This window comes from Zalophus californianus, chromosome 2, assembly GCF_009762305.2.
Source record: "Zalophus californianus isolate mZalCal1 chromosome 2, mZalCal1.pri.v2, whole genome shotgun sequence".
Taxonomy (NCBI): domain Eukaryota; kingdom Metazoa; phylum Chordata; class Mammalia; order Carnivora; family Otariidae; genus Zalophus; species Zalophus californianus.
Genome location: NC_045596.1, coordinates 11751725 through 11766793, shown reverse-complemented (window position 1 = coordinate 11766793; position 15069 = coordinate 11751725). Strand labels below are relative to the sequence as shown.

Here is a 15069-nt window from a genome sequence, read left to right as displayed (position 1 = left end):
TCCCTTTTATTCACATTTCTTCAAAATATCCTACTTCCCTAAAGAGGAAAATACGCTCACCTAAAAGGAAGTTCCAGTTCTTCATTCCAGCTGGGGTTCGGTCCTTCAGCTGTAGTTGTGTGGCAAATCGTTCGTTGAAAAGAAACTTCTACAAAAGGACGTACTAAAACCTTAAAGAGGAGAGCAAGGTGTTAAAGTCCGTAACGGCTCGTTGAGTTATTTTGTTCTTGGCAGAGGTAGAATACGTTGACCAAGTAGTGTGTTTCCAAAGAAAATAAAGCATTAAAGAGACGATATAGTTTCTGGGCAGTTCTGAAGGGGCAAGGATCTAAGCTGACACGCAGCATCCAGGTACTTCACCTGGCCGAGGGGGTAGTCCGCGCTGTGGGTGGGGCTGTGTGTGGTCGGGGAGGCAGCATGCTTCTCACTGAAAGTCCGTGACGGTCTTGATGGCTGCTGGAATTTGCTAGGAGGGAGAAATGCAGGACAGAAATTAGATACTCAGCAAGATGACTTCTCCAAAGAGGTATGGCTCTGGTGACAGTCTGTTGACACTTCAGAAAGCTTTTAGTATGCTCGAGTCATCTCCATGACCTAGTGAGTAATAGAGCCACCCCAGCTCCCACCCCTCGCCCTGCATGTCTGGCTGGAACAGACAAAAGGGTCTTCTCCCCCACTCCTCCTCTCCATGGGGTACCTGAGTGAGGAATCTGTCTTTCCCCCGACAAATGAGAGCCTCAGTCCCTCTCAGGTGGCAGAATCCTGAGCTCCCTGGCCAGCCTGCCCTGTCTCCACCCAGGTCCCCTCCCACTGCATTCATTCTCTGTGACCTTGCATTCTACAACAACTGTGAGCTACATATCCCATGTAAGACCCCTCTCTCCAGGCCCTGGGAAAGAGACCCTCACAGATTCCTAGCTTGAGTTAGGATCTATGGCTCTTGCCTTCTTTCCCTTTTGGGATTCTTCTTCCTTTTTTTTAAGAAAGAGAGCATGCACGTGAACCAGGGTTGGGGGGAGCCAGTGGGTAAGGGTGGAGGTAGAGGAGAGGGGGGCAAAGGGAGAGGGAGAGGGAAAATCTTAAGCAGGCTCCACGTCCAGCATGGAGCCAGACGCTGGGCTCGATCTCACGACCCTGAGATCATGACCCAAGCCGAAATCAAGAGTTGGATGCTTAGCTGACTAAGGCACCCAGGTGCCCCATCCCTTTTAGGATTCTTAAAAAAAGAAATGAAGATCATCTCCAGAGAGTCTCTCCCAGATACCTCTCCCCTCCTCCTAACGACACTCCTGCATATGTGCACTGAACTTTACAATTTACCAAGTATTTCTTATTCATTACCGGCCAAAGTATAAATTGTCTCTTTCTACCAGACTGTCTTTCCTTTTCACAGATAAGGGTATCAGACAAACCATGAGACAATAGAATTGGAATACTTAAGACAACAGCTGCCAGAGAAACCCTCTTTCTCTCTGGAACACCACTGATTACAGTATTACAAAAACATCTGTGAAGCACCTACTATATTTGCGGCCTGTGTTAGACTCTGGGGCTGCAGAGATGCATCAAATGCACTGAAAGGGCCAGCAGACATGTAAACAAATAATCACAATCCAGTGGGAGGCACGTTAGACTACAGGCATGGGCATGGGCCAGAAGAGTCCAGAGAGGGAGATGAAAAACCCAATCTAGTGGATGCAAGGGTAGAGGGTGAAGATTTGGGCAGGCTTAATGCAAGCGTTGATATCTGAGCTGTCTTAATGAGACTACACGGAAATGTATAACACAGAGGATCAACCAAGCTTCCTTGTAATTTGAACATAATGGTTCAACACTTAAAAAAAAATAATGTAGAGACCAAAATAAGAGAAACACCTATATGTTATTTTAAAAAAGAGCTTTTCTCCCCACAGTTGAGCTTTGATGCAATCAAGGTGAAGGGGTTGGGCTATGGCTCGAGGAAGCAATGTTATGCACAGATTCAAGAGCTTAAATGGACATTTACTAGTAACCAAATGCTGGAAATGGTGATGATCAGATGTTCTGGAGTGGGTGGAAGAGTTAGGCAGTAAAAAAAAGAAAGAAAGAAAAAAAAAAGGGTAAAATAATGGATGGGGGATAAATTTAAAAGGAAGATCCTAGATGCCAAAGGCCAGAACGGTGCTCTTCAGTGAATCAGATGACGCTGGGTGACCCTGGACAAGCCACCGACACATTTTCCCTTTTGTAAAATGGAGATATTAACAGTAGTGAGAAGTAAGTGAAATAATTTGTATGAAAGAGCCTTAGCATAGTTCGGGGAAGCTGGTGAATGGACAGGAAAGATCAGCCTTCCTCATTACATGGGCAAGGGTACCAGCGGGTAGAAGTTTTAATTTTTGCTCTCTCTTTCTTTAATTCGTGCTCTAAAGGGGGTAAGAGACTCAGGCTCACCTTACCCTGGTTGGGGGTTCCCCACTGCCCCAGTGTAGTGAAACGTAGTAGGCATCACTCATGTCTCGGAGCAGATAAAAGGGAAGTCACATTTTTATGCTCAAAGCATGTGTGTTTAGAACCTAGGACATACACCTCTCGGGTATCTGCCTAGCTCACACCCACTTCTCTGAGAACCATTCCCCACCTTCAGGCCAGGGCCTGGGGACCCTGCCTCTCTGGCTATAAGTGATTAGACCATGGATCAACACCTGACCCAAGTTAGGACCTTCAGCTTGTCTCCTGAGAAGCTGATGCTTGGTGGATGGTACCGTGGCTGAAAGGACCACTTCCTTCACGTGGAGATGAAGCAGACCCACAGAGGGAAGCAAGCCAAGAGAGCAATGGGCCTCCGAAGAACCATCTCACTCTTTTACCATCCACCGTCCACCATGTAGTTCAGCTGTACCTCTTAACCTTGAGTTCTCTGAGATATTCCCAATGAACCCCCTCTTTAGCCTAAATAGACTGAGTTGGTTCTATTACTTGCAACCAATAGGGTTTTGGCTTCAGTAAGACCGCCCCTCACCCCTAGCCCCCATGATCAACTACTATGTTCAACGTGGGGGTGGACATGCTACAAAGAAGTGAACCACTTGGCTGGGACCCTGTACTCTCCATCCCAGGGCCATCTGGAGGGCTCTCACCTTGCTGTGGGCTTCCTCACGGGAATGTCATAAGCCCGGATGATGTTCACCAGCACCTTTATGTCTCCATCGGACAGGTTTTGGGCTGTCACCTTCTTCCGACCTTTTCTCCTTGGCCTCAGTGGTCGCTTTTGTTCTGCCAGCTTGAAAAGGCTTAGCCCCAGAAAGCTAATGATTACAGAACAGGATTAGGACTCTGAGGAAAGGATAGGTCTGGAGCTGTGAGACAATTTCCCAAACTCTTCCCCAAGGGGCCCTCAAAGGCCCCTGAAAAATTCTTGTCTTTTTAAGGAGGGTGGAAATCGTCAAAGAAATTCTCCCGTGATTGGGGAGATCCTCTGGTGTGGGTCCTTAACACTGATTTTAACTGCTACTGATCAGAGGAAGAAAAGTGTGCTTGGGCCCCTCTTGCTTCCCACCGCCTTGTGCTCTGCCTGCTCATCCCTCAAATGTGCATGTGCTCTGCCTGCTCTCGACCTTTGCTCGGCCAGGCCAGTCCTGTGCATGGGTGCCCTCCCCACTTCCTCCTCGTCTGCCCCTTCAGGGCTGGTGTCTCCCTTCCCCAGGGCTCCAGCCACAGCAGCTGGAAGGGGCGCGCCCTCTCCTGAACCCTGGAGCACGCATTAACCTGCTCCATTCACATGGTGATGTTCACAGCCTTGGGCACTTCCGGGGGTACCTCTGCCTCTGGAGTTAGACAAAGCTGTGGGACTCCTGGCTCCGCTCACTGACCTTGGGCACATTATCTCACCTCTTTGTCTCTGTTTCATCATCTGTAAAATGGGGATGATCATACCTACCTCTTGGGGTAATGAAGAGGATAAAGGGAAAGCACCCCGGCACTGGTCTAGCACTGGGTGGATGCCCTAAAATGGCAGCTGTTGGAAAGACAGGGTGGCATGATGGCAGTGATTCTGCGGGAGGAAGGGGTGGGCCAGGAGGATCCCTCTCCTGTCTCCCTTTCCCTGAGGCGAAATCCTGTAAACACTTCCAGGAGGATGGGAGCACGGGCAGTGAGTCATGGCGAGAGAAAGGGCCGCGAAGCAGATCATTAAAGTCCAGCCCAGAGACTGAACAGAGGCACAGACGTGTCTGGATCTGCAGGTTGACGCTATGGGGCCAGACGGCGCGGGACAGGGCCGAGCAGCCTCCTTCCGAGGGCCAGATGCTGGCTGGGGAGGCCACGGCCCCCGACGGGCTCCCACTTGCTCCCCTGCGGGTCTTCTATGGATCAAGCAGAGTGCTGGGTGCCTTACAGAGACTATTTTTAATCCTGACAAGAGGCACATTTACCCCATTTTTCACATAAAGAAACTGGGAGGCGACAGGATTTGCTGAAGGCTCCTCAGTAAGAGGGAGCTGGGGCTGCAACTCGGCTCACTCTGACTAAACAGCCACCTTCTTCTTCTTTTGAAAATACTGACATATATTTATTTTTAACTCCCTTAAAACAAGAGCAGACCCATTACATATTAATATAATGGAAAGTTATGAAAAATAACTATCTCCCCCCCAAAAAAAAGACTGTGAGGAGAGTGACATTGCAAATCTTTTTTCTGTGTGTGACTCATTATCTGCATTTTACTATTTTTAATTTATTTTTATTGAGATGTAATTGTCATATAACTGTAAATTTAAGACGTACAGTGTGTTGGTCTGATACATTTACATATTGGAATATGGCTGCCAGTGTGTAGGCCAACACCTCTATAACTTCACAGAATTATCTTTTTTTGGGGGGGGAACAATTAAGATCAAGGCGCTTGGTAACTTTGAAGTTTATGATCAGTATTGACTGTATTCACTCTGCTATGCCTGAGATCTCCAGAACTTATTTAATCACTAGTTGCAAGTTTATATCCTTAAACAACATCTCCCTGATTTTCCCACCCCCTGGCCACTGGTAACCACCCTTCTACTCTGTTTTTATGAGTTTGGCTTTTTTAGATTCCACATATGAGTGAGATCATACAGTATTTGTCTTTCTCTGTCTGATTTATCTCACTTAGCATAATGCCCTCAAGGTTCATGTTGTTGTAAATTAAGCCCATCTTATTAATCACTCTGCCAGGATACCCACCTAACCCAGACTTGGGGACCTCTGAGAGACACCTTTGCCAGAGGGTCCTAACATGGCATATCCCTTCTCTTTGTCAAAATTCCTCCCCTCCCCCAGAGGTGGCTCTTCTCAGGAGACTTTGCCACCCTGCTAGCAGTCAGCATGGAAACATCTTGGTGGTTGGGACCATCAGATATAGAAACATCTTAGTTTAATGCTAAGAACAAACCAAAATTAAAAGAAGAAAGAACATACCCTGAGCCTTCAGAACTTAATGCAGAAAGTAAAGCAGAAAAAGAAAAAGAAAGAAAAGAAATGGAAAAACAGCATGAAAAATCACCATCTATTCTAAAGTATAATTTTCATGACTGAAAAAATACATTCAGTGACTGGACTCTGGGCCTGGAATAAAGAGGGAGGGTTTGCATGAGTGTCTGTGGGTATAGCCTCCCTCCTGGATATGGATGGAGGCCAAGCCAAAGAAAGGGGTTGCCATGGATAGACATTTTTTTGTCTCCTTCCCAACTTGATGGTGGAGAGAAAGTACATGCATAGGAAATAAACTTTTTAGGAGACCAAGAGATTTAATCACAGAACAGGTTGGGAAGTCAATGCACTGTATGGGGCCACCAATATGAAAGTTATTTTTCATCTTTTATGCCTCCACTTTGAGTTGAGATAATTACTCGATTATTCTAAATAACAGGGAGACAATCAAGCAAATGCAATTAAATCCCATCTTCTATGTAAATATCCATTTTCCCTGCTGCCCCTGCCCCCTCACCAAACACACAGCAGCTCTCAGCCTCCCCCCACCCCCTGGAACCCCAATGCTTATTCTGAGCCACCCCCTCTGCCCCGCATGTGTGGGGGAGTGAGGGACAGACTGGAAGGGGGAGGTAGAAAGCAGGGGGGAAGTGCTGTCAGACTTAATCTGATTGCAGCGGGGAACCGGCAAAGGCCTGCGGAGCTGACTTGCGCACAGTGAGAGATGAGATGGTGTGTACTGGGCGTGATAGAGAGCATCTCGTGAGACTTGTTCAACAAAACCCCCAACTAATGTAACCATGAGGTGTTAATCAGGTTTTACCAGTTCCCAGCATTACTGGGGGCCCAAATGTGGACCATACAAGGATAAACATCTTTTGTGTACATGAAAATTTTAATATAATACAATAGAAAGAATATTTATAAGAAACAAAAGATTTGTTTGCTTTTACCTGATATTGGGAACTTCTTCTTCTATGATCAAGTCCGAAAGAAGAAAATGGTGTTTTGCAATCAGGAAACGATTTATCACTGATTCTCTAACCTGAGGACAGACAATTGTTTTATTTAAAATCTCCCTGGTACATAGACTTCACAGCTCACTCCCTTGACTCCTTCGAGTTTTCACCTCGCTAGGTGACACCTCAGTGCATCCCCCTAGTGCACCTGCACTTTTCTCCCTGGTGCTGACCTCTTCCTATAGAAATCATCCTACTTTGCTCACTAACGTAAGCTTCCTAAGGCAGAGGGGGTTCTGTTTCATTCACTGGTATATTTGTGGGACCTGGGAAGGTTCCTAGTGGATGATAGTGAAATTTTGCTGAATGAATGAACAATTGGAAAAAATAGGACCAATCTTGAAGCGCACAGATTTCAGATTCTTAACTTCTTCCTCTATTCAGACTGATTTATTTTCTAATTATTCCTTAAATAGAGGACCTCTTAAATGTCATAAATTGTTTTTTCTTTTTTATAAGGAGCCCCCAGGGTAGATCATTTGCGTGGGAAAAATGTACTCTAGTGACTATAGCATTTCCTACAAGTTAAATTTATTAAAAGAAGGAAGGGCAAAAGGATATTTCAAGTTTTTCGTGCATCAGGGCAGTTAGTATGTAGTTTATAAAATATTTTCATTACAAAGGTGATATGATGCAAACATTCAAATATGAGAAAAATCATGACTTAGAAATTGTGTCCCTTGTAATCATGCCCCACTCAAGATAACCACTGATAATATACTGAGATACATCCCAGTGTTCCATATGTTCAAAAGATGAAGATGGCTGTTAATTTCGTATCTGTAATTATGAGCAAGTAAGTCTGGAGAGGTTAAGTGACGTTTAAGTATCCCATAGAGAACTTCGAAGAATAGACACCACCCTCCCCCCAGTGTGAGGGTGCTGGTTATTTTCCCCCTCTGAGGACTCTGTAAAATGATTTTCCTTACCTGTTGGAGGTACTTGGCGACTATGGCCCTATGGGTATCTATGTGGTCCTTGGTTTCAATTACATTTCTGTCTCGTAAACGTTTCTCATAGTCCTAAAATTAAAAAGGAATAATTTTATGACTGTAAATTACTAGTACTCCCCCATGCAAGACTAGAGAATTTATCTTGAGATTAGAGAATTTGTGACTTGTGGTTTAAGTAATAAATTATGGTTCTAAATGTTTCTTCCACCTTCCTCTTCATTTTTGGTTCAAGATTGATCTTTGATGCAGTATACAGGTTTTTGAACCAGTTGGCTGAACTGGCTTATAAGTAGAAGATAATTCTGTAGAACAATTACAACTTAAGCTCTTTATGTAGGAAGAAAGAGGCTACAGAGATAACAGAGAGATTCAATATAGTTCAAGATGCTAAGCTCACCCAAGCAACTCAGCCAAAGCCTCTGCTCACATTTCTGTCTTTTCTATTTTAAGTGGAGCAATTACAAAAATAGTAAATAGCACCTGGCCCCAGCTGATGCGGGTCACCTACTTGGAGGAGAGTAGAGGGTGCGTGAGCTTTGTCTTCTTAGGCTGCTGAATATGCTCTCTCTTTCTATCAGTAAAATCCCCCGTGGGCCCAGGAAGCTGCCATGTTCTGCTTCAGTCCTTTGCTGGTCACAGCTGAATACGCCAGGTGGCTCCTAACCCAGCCTGGGAAACTCAAGCAATCTGTTCCCAAGATTTCTTTCTTTCTTTCTCTCTCTCTTCCTTTTTTTTGTTTTGTTTTTTTTTAGATTTATTTATTTTAGAACGAGAGTATACCCGAGAGTGTGGTGGGGGGTAAGGGGAAGAAGGAGAAGGAGAGAATTCTCAAGCAGACTCCCTGCTCAGCACAACCCAACTCTAGCCGGACCCCAGGACCCTGAGATCATGACCTGAGCCGAAATCAAGACCCAGACGCTCAACCGACTGTGCCACCCAGGTGCCCCTGTAGCTGTTCCCAAGATTTTTAAACTTGGGACAAGATGGAGAAAAGTCCTGGCCATGTTTAGGTTCTGGATCCAGGGGTCACTGAGGCATAGATGAACCCCCGCCATTCATGCCTCTTTAGATATTTAAGTCTATTTTGGCATTTCATCATCCAATAAACGCCCCTTAGTGCCTGAAGTAGCTTAAATTGGCTTTTTATCACTCACCATCACAGATCCAAACTAATACAAAGAAGAACCAAGTAACCAAAAATATTCTCCAATAGTTTCCACACTTTCTGCATAAAAAAATCATACTGGTATCAATTTCTAATGGCTCTTCATTTACCTCATCAAACACTAACTTGCCTGTCTGGCTTTCACTGGCCTGCTGTCCCTGCCTGCCTCCCCCACCCCGCCCCAAACACACCCTTATTGCCTGTAGCTCCTCAAAGGCTCCCCACCTGCAGGCCCCCTCCTCCTGTGTGCCCTGCCCACCCAGGGCGGCTGAGACCCCAGCAGCTCCCCCCAGCGCTTAACCAAGCGTTGTGCTTGGTAAATACTTAATGGGTTAAACTGGCACTGAATTCCCGACAGGAACAGCGTGGCAGGATAATTTCCCATAGTAACACTTAAGATACTTTTCAACCCTAATTTTTCTTAGTTCATATGTCATTATATTGGGCAAAGAGATTATTTAAACATTAAGTTTAAGAAAAATAATGGAAACGTTAAGTGCTATAAACGAGAAACGAGTATGGCTACTGAGAACATGACAGCAAGAAAACACACACATAATAGTATACCAAATGGTACGGCGGTATTTTATTATGGCATTAACTCCTCCATGGCAATTTCTTACCTGGAATACTTTTTCCATAATTTCTCGGTCATATGCTGGAATTTGCTTATAATTTCGGAATTCTGGCACCTCTTGGCTTCTAAGACAAAGAAGCCTGAATCGTTTGGATCTATTCAATTCCTCATCTGAAACAAAGTTAAATTCTTGCTGCAGCTGTTCCAGGCGAAAGAAATCAGGGACATAGGATTCACCGCTGGTAGCAACCTACAGAAAACAAGAGACACAACTTTAGATGGCAGGCGGATTGCATCTGAAGAAACCCAGCATGGAGCTTTTGGGAATGGGAGCTGAATAGTTGTGGACTGAGATGTGAAACGTCCCGCATTTCATTTAAGGACAAAATGCACTACAATATAACAGTAATAAGGCAGATGCTATTCTATTCCTGTGCTAGCTATAAAAAGTACTGCAAATCATTTTCATTTTTTGGCATGCATGCTTCCCTCATAGGTGTTACGCAAATCTACAGCCTGAAAAGTGAGAAATTTGTATCAGTGTATTAGTAGGTGCCTATTGGAAATAGGATTCTTATATACACAGTGTATGTGAAATCTAATATATGTATTTAAAATATATTTAAAATATATTGCATATTAAAAGACTTAAAAATAACTTACTATAACTTGAAAAATATATTTAACAAAATATTTTGAATATTAAAAAAATATATTTATGCACACATGTAGATCAGGTCCCAGAATCAGCTGATCAGCTTCCCTGGCTCCAGGGCCATGCTCTTCTATCTCTGAACAGCACCTCATGGCCTTGGTCAGTAAGCAGAGAGAGCCAGAGATGGTTCTGGGCGCCAACCTCCCTACACTGGCACCAAAAGGATGGTTTCAGGGTACCACTGAGAGGCTGAGCAGGTGGGCTGCACTCTGCCCAGGTGTCTGCTTGCCCCTCTGCTGGGGGCTTTGCCAGTGGCACCCTCCTCCTCGCAGAAGGAAAGCCAGGGAGCAGAGATTTGCTGGGGCTTTGCACTGGGAAAGGTGATCCTGCTGTGAAAATCCGTTAAAAAGAGACTAGTCAGGAAGGCATCCCTGTGTTCTGTCCTTCTATGGGAAGACAAATAGTTTAAAAGAAAAACATGGAGTTGACACTTGTATTATATTACCGCTGACTTAAAGATAGTAATCGAGGGCACCTGGGTGGCTCAGTCAGTCAAGCGTTTGCCTTCAGCTCAGGTCATGATCCCGGGGTCCTGGGACAGAGCCCCACATCAGGCTCCCTGCTCAGCTTCCTGCTTCTCCCTGTGTCTCTCCTCCCCACTCATGCTCGCTCGCTCTCTCTTGCAAAAATAAATGAAATATTAAAAAAAAAAAAGATAGTAATCCAAACGTGATTTGAAAACTCTACACGGAATAGACTATGCTCTAGGTAATATGGCCTATTCTTTCCAATATTTCTTTTAGTCACACTAAGAAGTATCATGTTGGAAGGAGAGCTTATAAAGATAAAAATCAAAATAAACCAAAGCTTGCTTTGAGACTTATCTTAGAAATTTAAGGACAGAGGGCGCCTGGGTGGCTCAGTGGGTAAGCGTCTGCCTTCGGCTCAGGTCATGATCCCAGGGTCCTGGGATCGAGCCCCACATCGGGCTCCCTGCTTAGTGGGAAGCCTGCTTCTCCCTCTCCCGCTCCCCCTGCTTGTGTTCCCTCTCTTGCTGTGTCTGTCAAATAAATAAATAAAAAATCTTAAAAAAAAATGACAATCCATAAATAAGTCCTGGAGATGTAATGTACAGCATGATGATTATAGTTAATAATATGGCATTGTATGTTTGGAAGGTGCTAAGAGTAGATCTTAAAAATTGTCCTTACAAGAAATTTAAGGACAGAAATGAACATGTTATCCTGGTTACAGTTCCCCTGCTGATGAACTCACACAAATGAATTTGATCACAGAATGTGTTGCTGTGGTCACTTTCTGGATCATCTACTTGTTTATTATGTTTTTATGGGAATTATGAACTTGGGCGTAAAAACAATTGTATTTGCCACCAAGAAAAATCATTTACTGACTAATGTTCCATTTTATTTATAAATTCACTGAAGAAAGAATTTTGAATGTTATGATAGACACAAGCAATTTATCTCAGACATACTTAAATGAAACCTAAATGATAATCTAATTAACCATCAAACAGGAAAACATAACCACCATTTCTGAAAACACTCCTATCAGCTGTTCCAGGTATGATGGACTGACCACATGCTCTGAAATCAGATCGACTTGGACCCGAGTCCTCACCAGTCGTGTGAGCTCGAGCAATGACTCTGAGCGGCTGCACTCAGGTTCCTCTCCATAGGAGGGGCCAAAAGACCTAAAGACCTCTCTTTAGGGTTTTGCAGAAGTTAGAGATGAGAGTAACAACAACACCACAGTAACAACTATTATTGATTGCACACCAATTGTGTGCCCAGCTAAGTGTGGAAATGCAGCAGTGCATGTCCTCATGGCCACACTGTGACGGCATCAGAGCGCCTAGAAAGCACGAGCCAGACGGGGCAGAGCCTGACCTTAAACCGGTCATTCAACCCAGCCCTCATGTTCTTAAATGCTATGAAAGAACACCATGTGAAAGAAAATGCGTGTGAAGGGCTGAGCTATTTCTTTTTTTTTTTTTTTTAAGATTTTATTTATTTATTTGACTGAGAGAGACAGCGAGAGCAGGAACAAGCAGGGGGAGTGGGAGAGGGAGAAGCAGGCTTCCCGCTGAGCAGGGAGCCCGATGTGAGACTCGATCCCAGGACCCTGGGATCATGACCTGAGCCGAAGGCAGACGCTTAATGACTGAGCCACCCACATGCCCACAGGCTGAGCCATTTCTATTATGATCACCCCAGCTCGAGAAATGGGGGTGTGCACACAGTTCTCCCACCACATTACCGAGATTAGCTGCATCAAAGGGGCATTGTTGGGGTCGTTCGGGTCGAGCTTGGACTCTGCCGCCCACTTGGCCAACTTTTTCAAGTCTGTCAGTCCAGATGTGCCAATAGATGAGATGGCATCTGCCCTCTTCAAAGCACTGGAAAAAAAGTGAATGCCATGAGATGGATATGTTCCCAGGGCAGTTTGCCTTAGGCCCACAAAATCCCAGGAACAGCCCTGTTTAGAGAGGCTCTTACTGTTTATGTGAGGAAAATCTGATAAGAAAGGAGTTGTGCCATTTTTCTTTACTTGATGACTGCTATTAAGTATGTTATAGGGATAATAGAGAAGGGCGACTGGGGAGAGAAAATAATTGCAAACAAGTCTGATAAGGAGTTAAGGTTTAAAATATACAGGGAATCATAGCTCAATAGTAATAACACAAAATCTAATTAAAAAATGGGCAGAGGACCACAAGAGACATTTTTCCAAAGAAGACATACGGATGGCCAGTGGGGACATGAAAAGGTGCTAAACATCACCCCTCCCAGGGAAACACAAATCAAAACGACAGTGAGATATCACCTCACACCTGTTAGAATGGCCATCATCAAAAAGACACGAGATACCAAGTGTTGGTGAAGATGTGGAGAAAAGGGAACTTTGTGCACTGTCGGTGGGAATGTAAATTGGTGCAAACACTGGAGGTTCCTCAAGAAATTAAAAGTAGAACTGCTGTATGATTCAGTAATTCCACTTCTGGGTATATATCTGAAGGACACAAAATCACTATCCTGAAGAGGTACCTGCACCCCCACGTTTATTACAGCATTATTTATAATAGCCAAGACACATAAACAACTTAACTGTCCATCTGTGGAAGAAGGGATAAAGAAAATGTGGTATGGATACATAATAGAATATTACCCAGCCGTAAAAAAGAAGGCATCCTGCCATTTGCAACAACATGGATGGAGCGTGAGGGCATTATGCTAAGTGAAATCAGTCACACTGAGCAAGGCAGATATTGTAGAATTTCACTTATATATGGAATTCTAAAAAAACAGAACTTGTAGAAACAGAGAACAGACTGGTGGTTGCCAGAGGTGGGGTTAGAGAGGGGGATGGGTGAAGGGGGTCAAAAGGTCAAAAGTTCCAGTCATACGATAAATAAGTTTGGGAGGTCTAATGTACAGCATGGCGATCATAGTTAACAATACTGTATTTTACATTTTAAAGGTCCTGAGAGAATAGATCTGAAAAGTTCTCACGGCAAGGAAAACAAAATTTGTCACTATGCATGGTGATGGATACAAACTAGACTTATTTGGGTGATTATTCCACAATATACACATTAATCAAATCATTATGGTGTACACCTTAAACTTATATGATGTTCTGTGTCAGTTCCATCTCAATAAAACAAACAAACAAAATGAAGTATGATGTGGCCCCCCATCCCTGGAGTCCCGGGATTCAGGCTAGATCTGCCTCGTGCCTCGCTCTCCACATAACTGGGGACTTAAACGCACAACTGATTGAAGCACCAACTTTGGACATGCCGGAGTTGCCACGAGGCCCGGGGTTGTTGCCAACAGTGAGTTGGGGCTTCGTTAGCAGCACTGCATTTCTTGTTACTCACGCTGGGCTTGACCCCCTCTCCTGAGGAGTTGGAGCTTTCATCCCTGGCATGGAACTCAGTGGAATGGATACATCTGTCATGGTTATACCCCAAGGCCTCCACGGGACGTGGCTGCCGGTCTCCTGACTGCAAAAGCACAGAGCAGCATTCCCTGTGCTTGTCCCAGGGACACAGGCATCAGAATCGGGGCGGAGAGGACATAAAGGGAACAAAATGAGCCCCACTCTGTTTTCACTCATGTCATAAATGACATCCTGTGAATTGGAGTGTCTTCTCGATGATCAGGGTAAGTCCTTTGGTTTTAGAGTGGAGGCACCTGAGGCCTAGAAGGGTAAAAGATCAATTCAAGGCACATCTGTTGGGGCAGGATGGAAGCAAGAATCGAGCCCAGGCCACCTGGCTCCCATAGGCCAGGCTGCCTGGGCAGGCACTAGCCACAAGGAGGTGGGACCAGCCTAGGGGAGAAATGGGGGAGGCTCAGAGTGCCTTTTCTTCTGTTCTGGTAGGAACCTAAGGAGTTAGCAATTAAGGAAGAGATCTGACCATAGAGACTTTTATAATAACCAGAAGGTTCTGCAACCATCCTCATTCACACTGAGGACCACGTATACACATGCTATGCACTTCCCCCATCTATAAAAAGGGGACAGGAATCCTTCATAGAGTTACTGGAGAGATTAAATAAGGTGAAGTGCTTTTTGCTGTTTCTGACACTGCTGAACATCTAATATTTATTAGGCTATTAATATTTTAATTCTTACCTCAAGAACAATAAAAAGACCCTGAAAATACTGGCACATGAGAATAAAAGGAAAGAATGTGACATTGCAAGCTTCTCCCTCCCATGTCATGAATGCAAATGCTGACATTACTATGCATTTATTCTAGACACACAATACCTTCTAAATCCGATGTTCTGCTGTGACAGTGGGGGAATTAAAGGGATCCCATTTTCTCCAATGGCCCAGGCCACACCGTTGGACACCTTCCCCGAGGTCATTAGAATCAGTTGATTACTACCGTCCGCTTCAAATGAGAAGGGCACTCCTAGGGAAACACCAGATTACACAGACGTTGTTGAGGAAAAGGGAGCGAGCCCAGCCCTGGTAGGAAAGCAGACAGTCAAGTGGGATGGAGGGGCTATAGGGCTGGCAGGATGGAACATAATTCCGATCAGCATCCCTGAACTTCAGGCAATGACGCTCAGCATTGGCTGCTTGGTTCTAGCTCTGACAGCAGTATGTAGACCTTACAGAATGAATGAGGCACTGCAGAGTGGGACATCTGTGTGCCTGTTCTGGTTCTGCCACTTAACAGCTGTGTGACCACAAACAGATTGCTTAACTTCTCC

At 44.7% G+C, this 15069-nt stretch overlaps 1 protein-coding gene across 2 annotated transcripts in view; it reads right to left on the bottom strand.

Annotated features, from left to right (window-relative positions):
- CC2D2A (coiled-coil and C2 domain containing 2A) overlaps positions 1–15069 on the bottom strand; it is a 131570-nt gene that overhangs the window by 34093 nt on the left and 82408 nt on the right. For both annotated transcript variants that reach the window (XM_035726273.1, XM_035726274.1), the window contains 8 exons: positions 14618–14765; positions 12095–12233; positions 9206–9409; positions 7394–7486; positions 6399–6490; positions 3120–3287; positions 361–466; positions 61–170 (listed from right to left, as the gene is read on the bottom strand). In XM_035726273.1, coding sequence (XP_035582166.1) covers positions 61–170; positions 361–466; positions 3120–3287; positions 6399–6490; positions 7394–7486; positions 9206–9409; positions 12095–12233; positions 14618–14765 — 1060 coding nt within the window. The remainder of the gene's footprint in view (positions 1–60; positions 171–360; positions 467–3119; positions 3288–6398; positions 6491–7393; positions 7487–9205; positions 9410–12094; positions 12234–14617; positions 14766–15069) is intronic.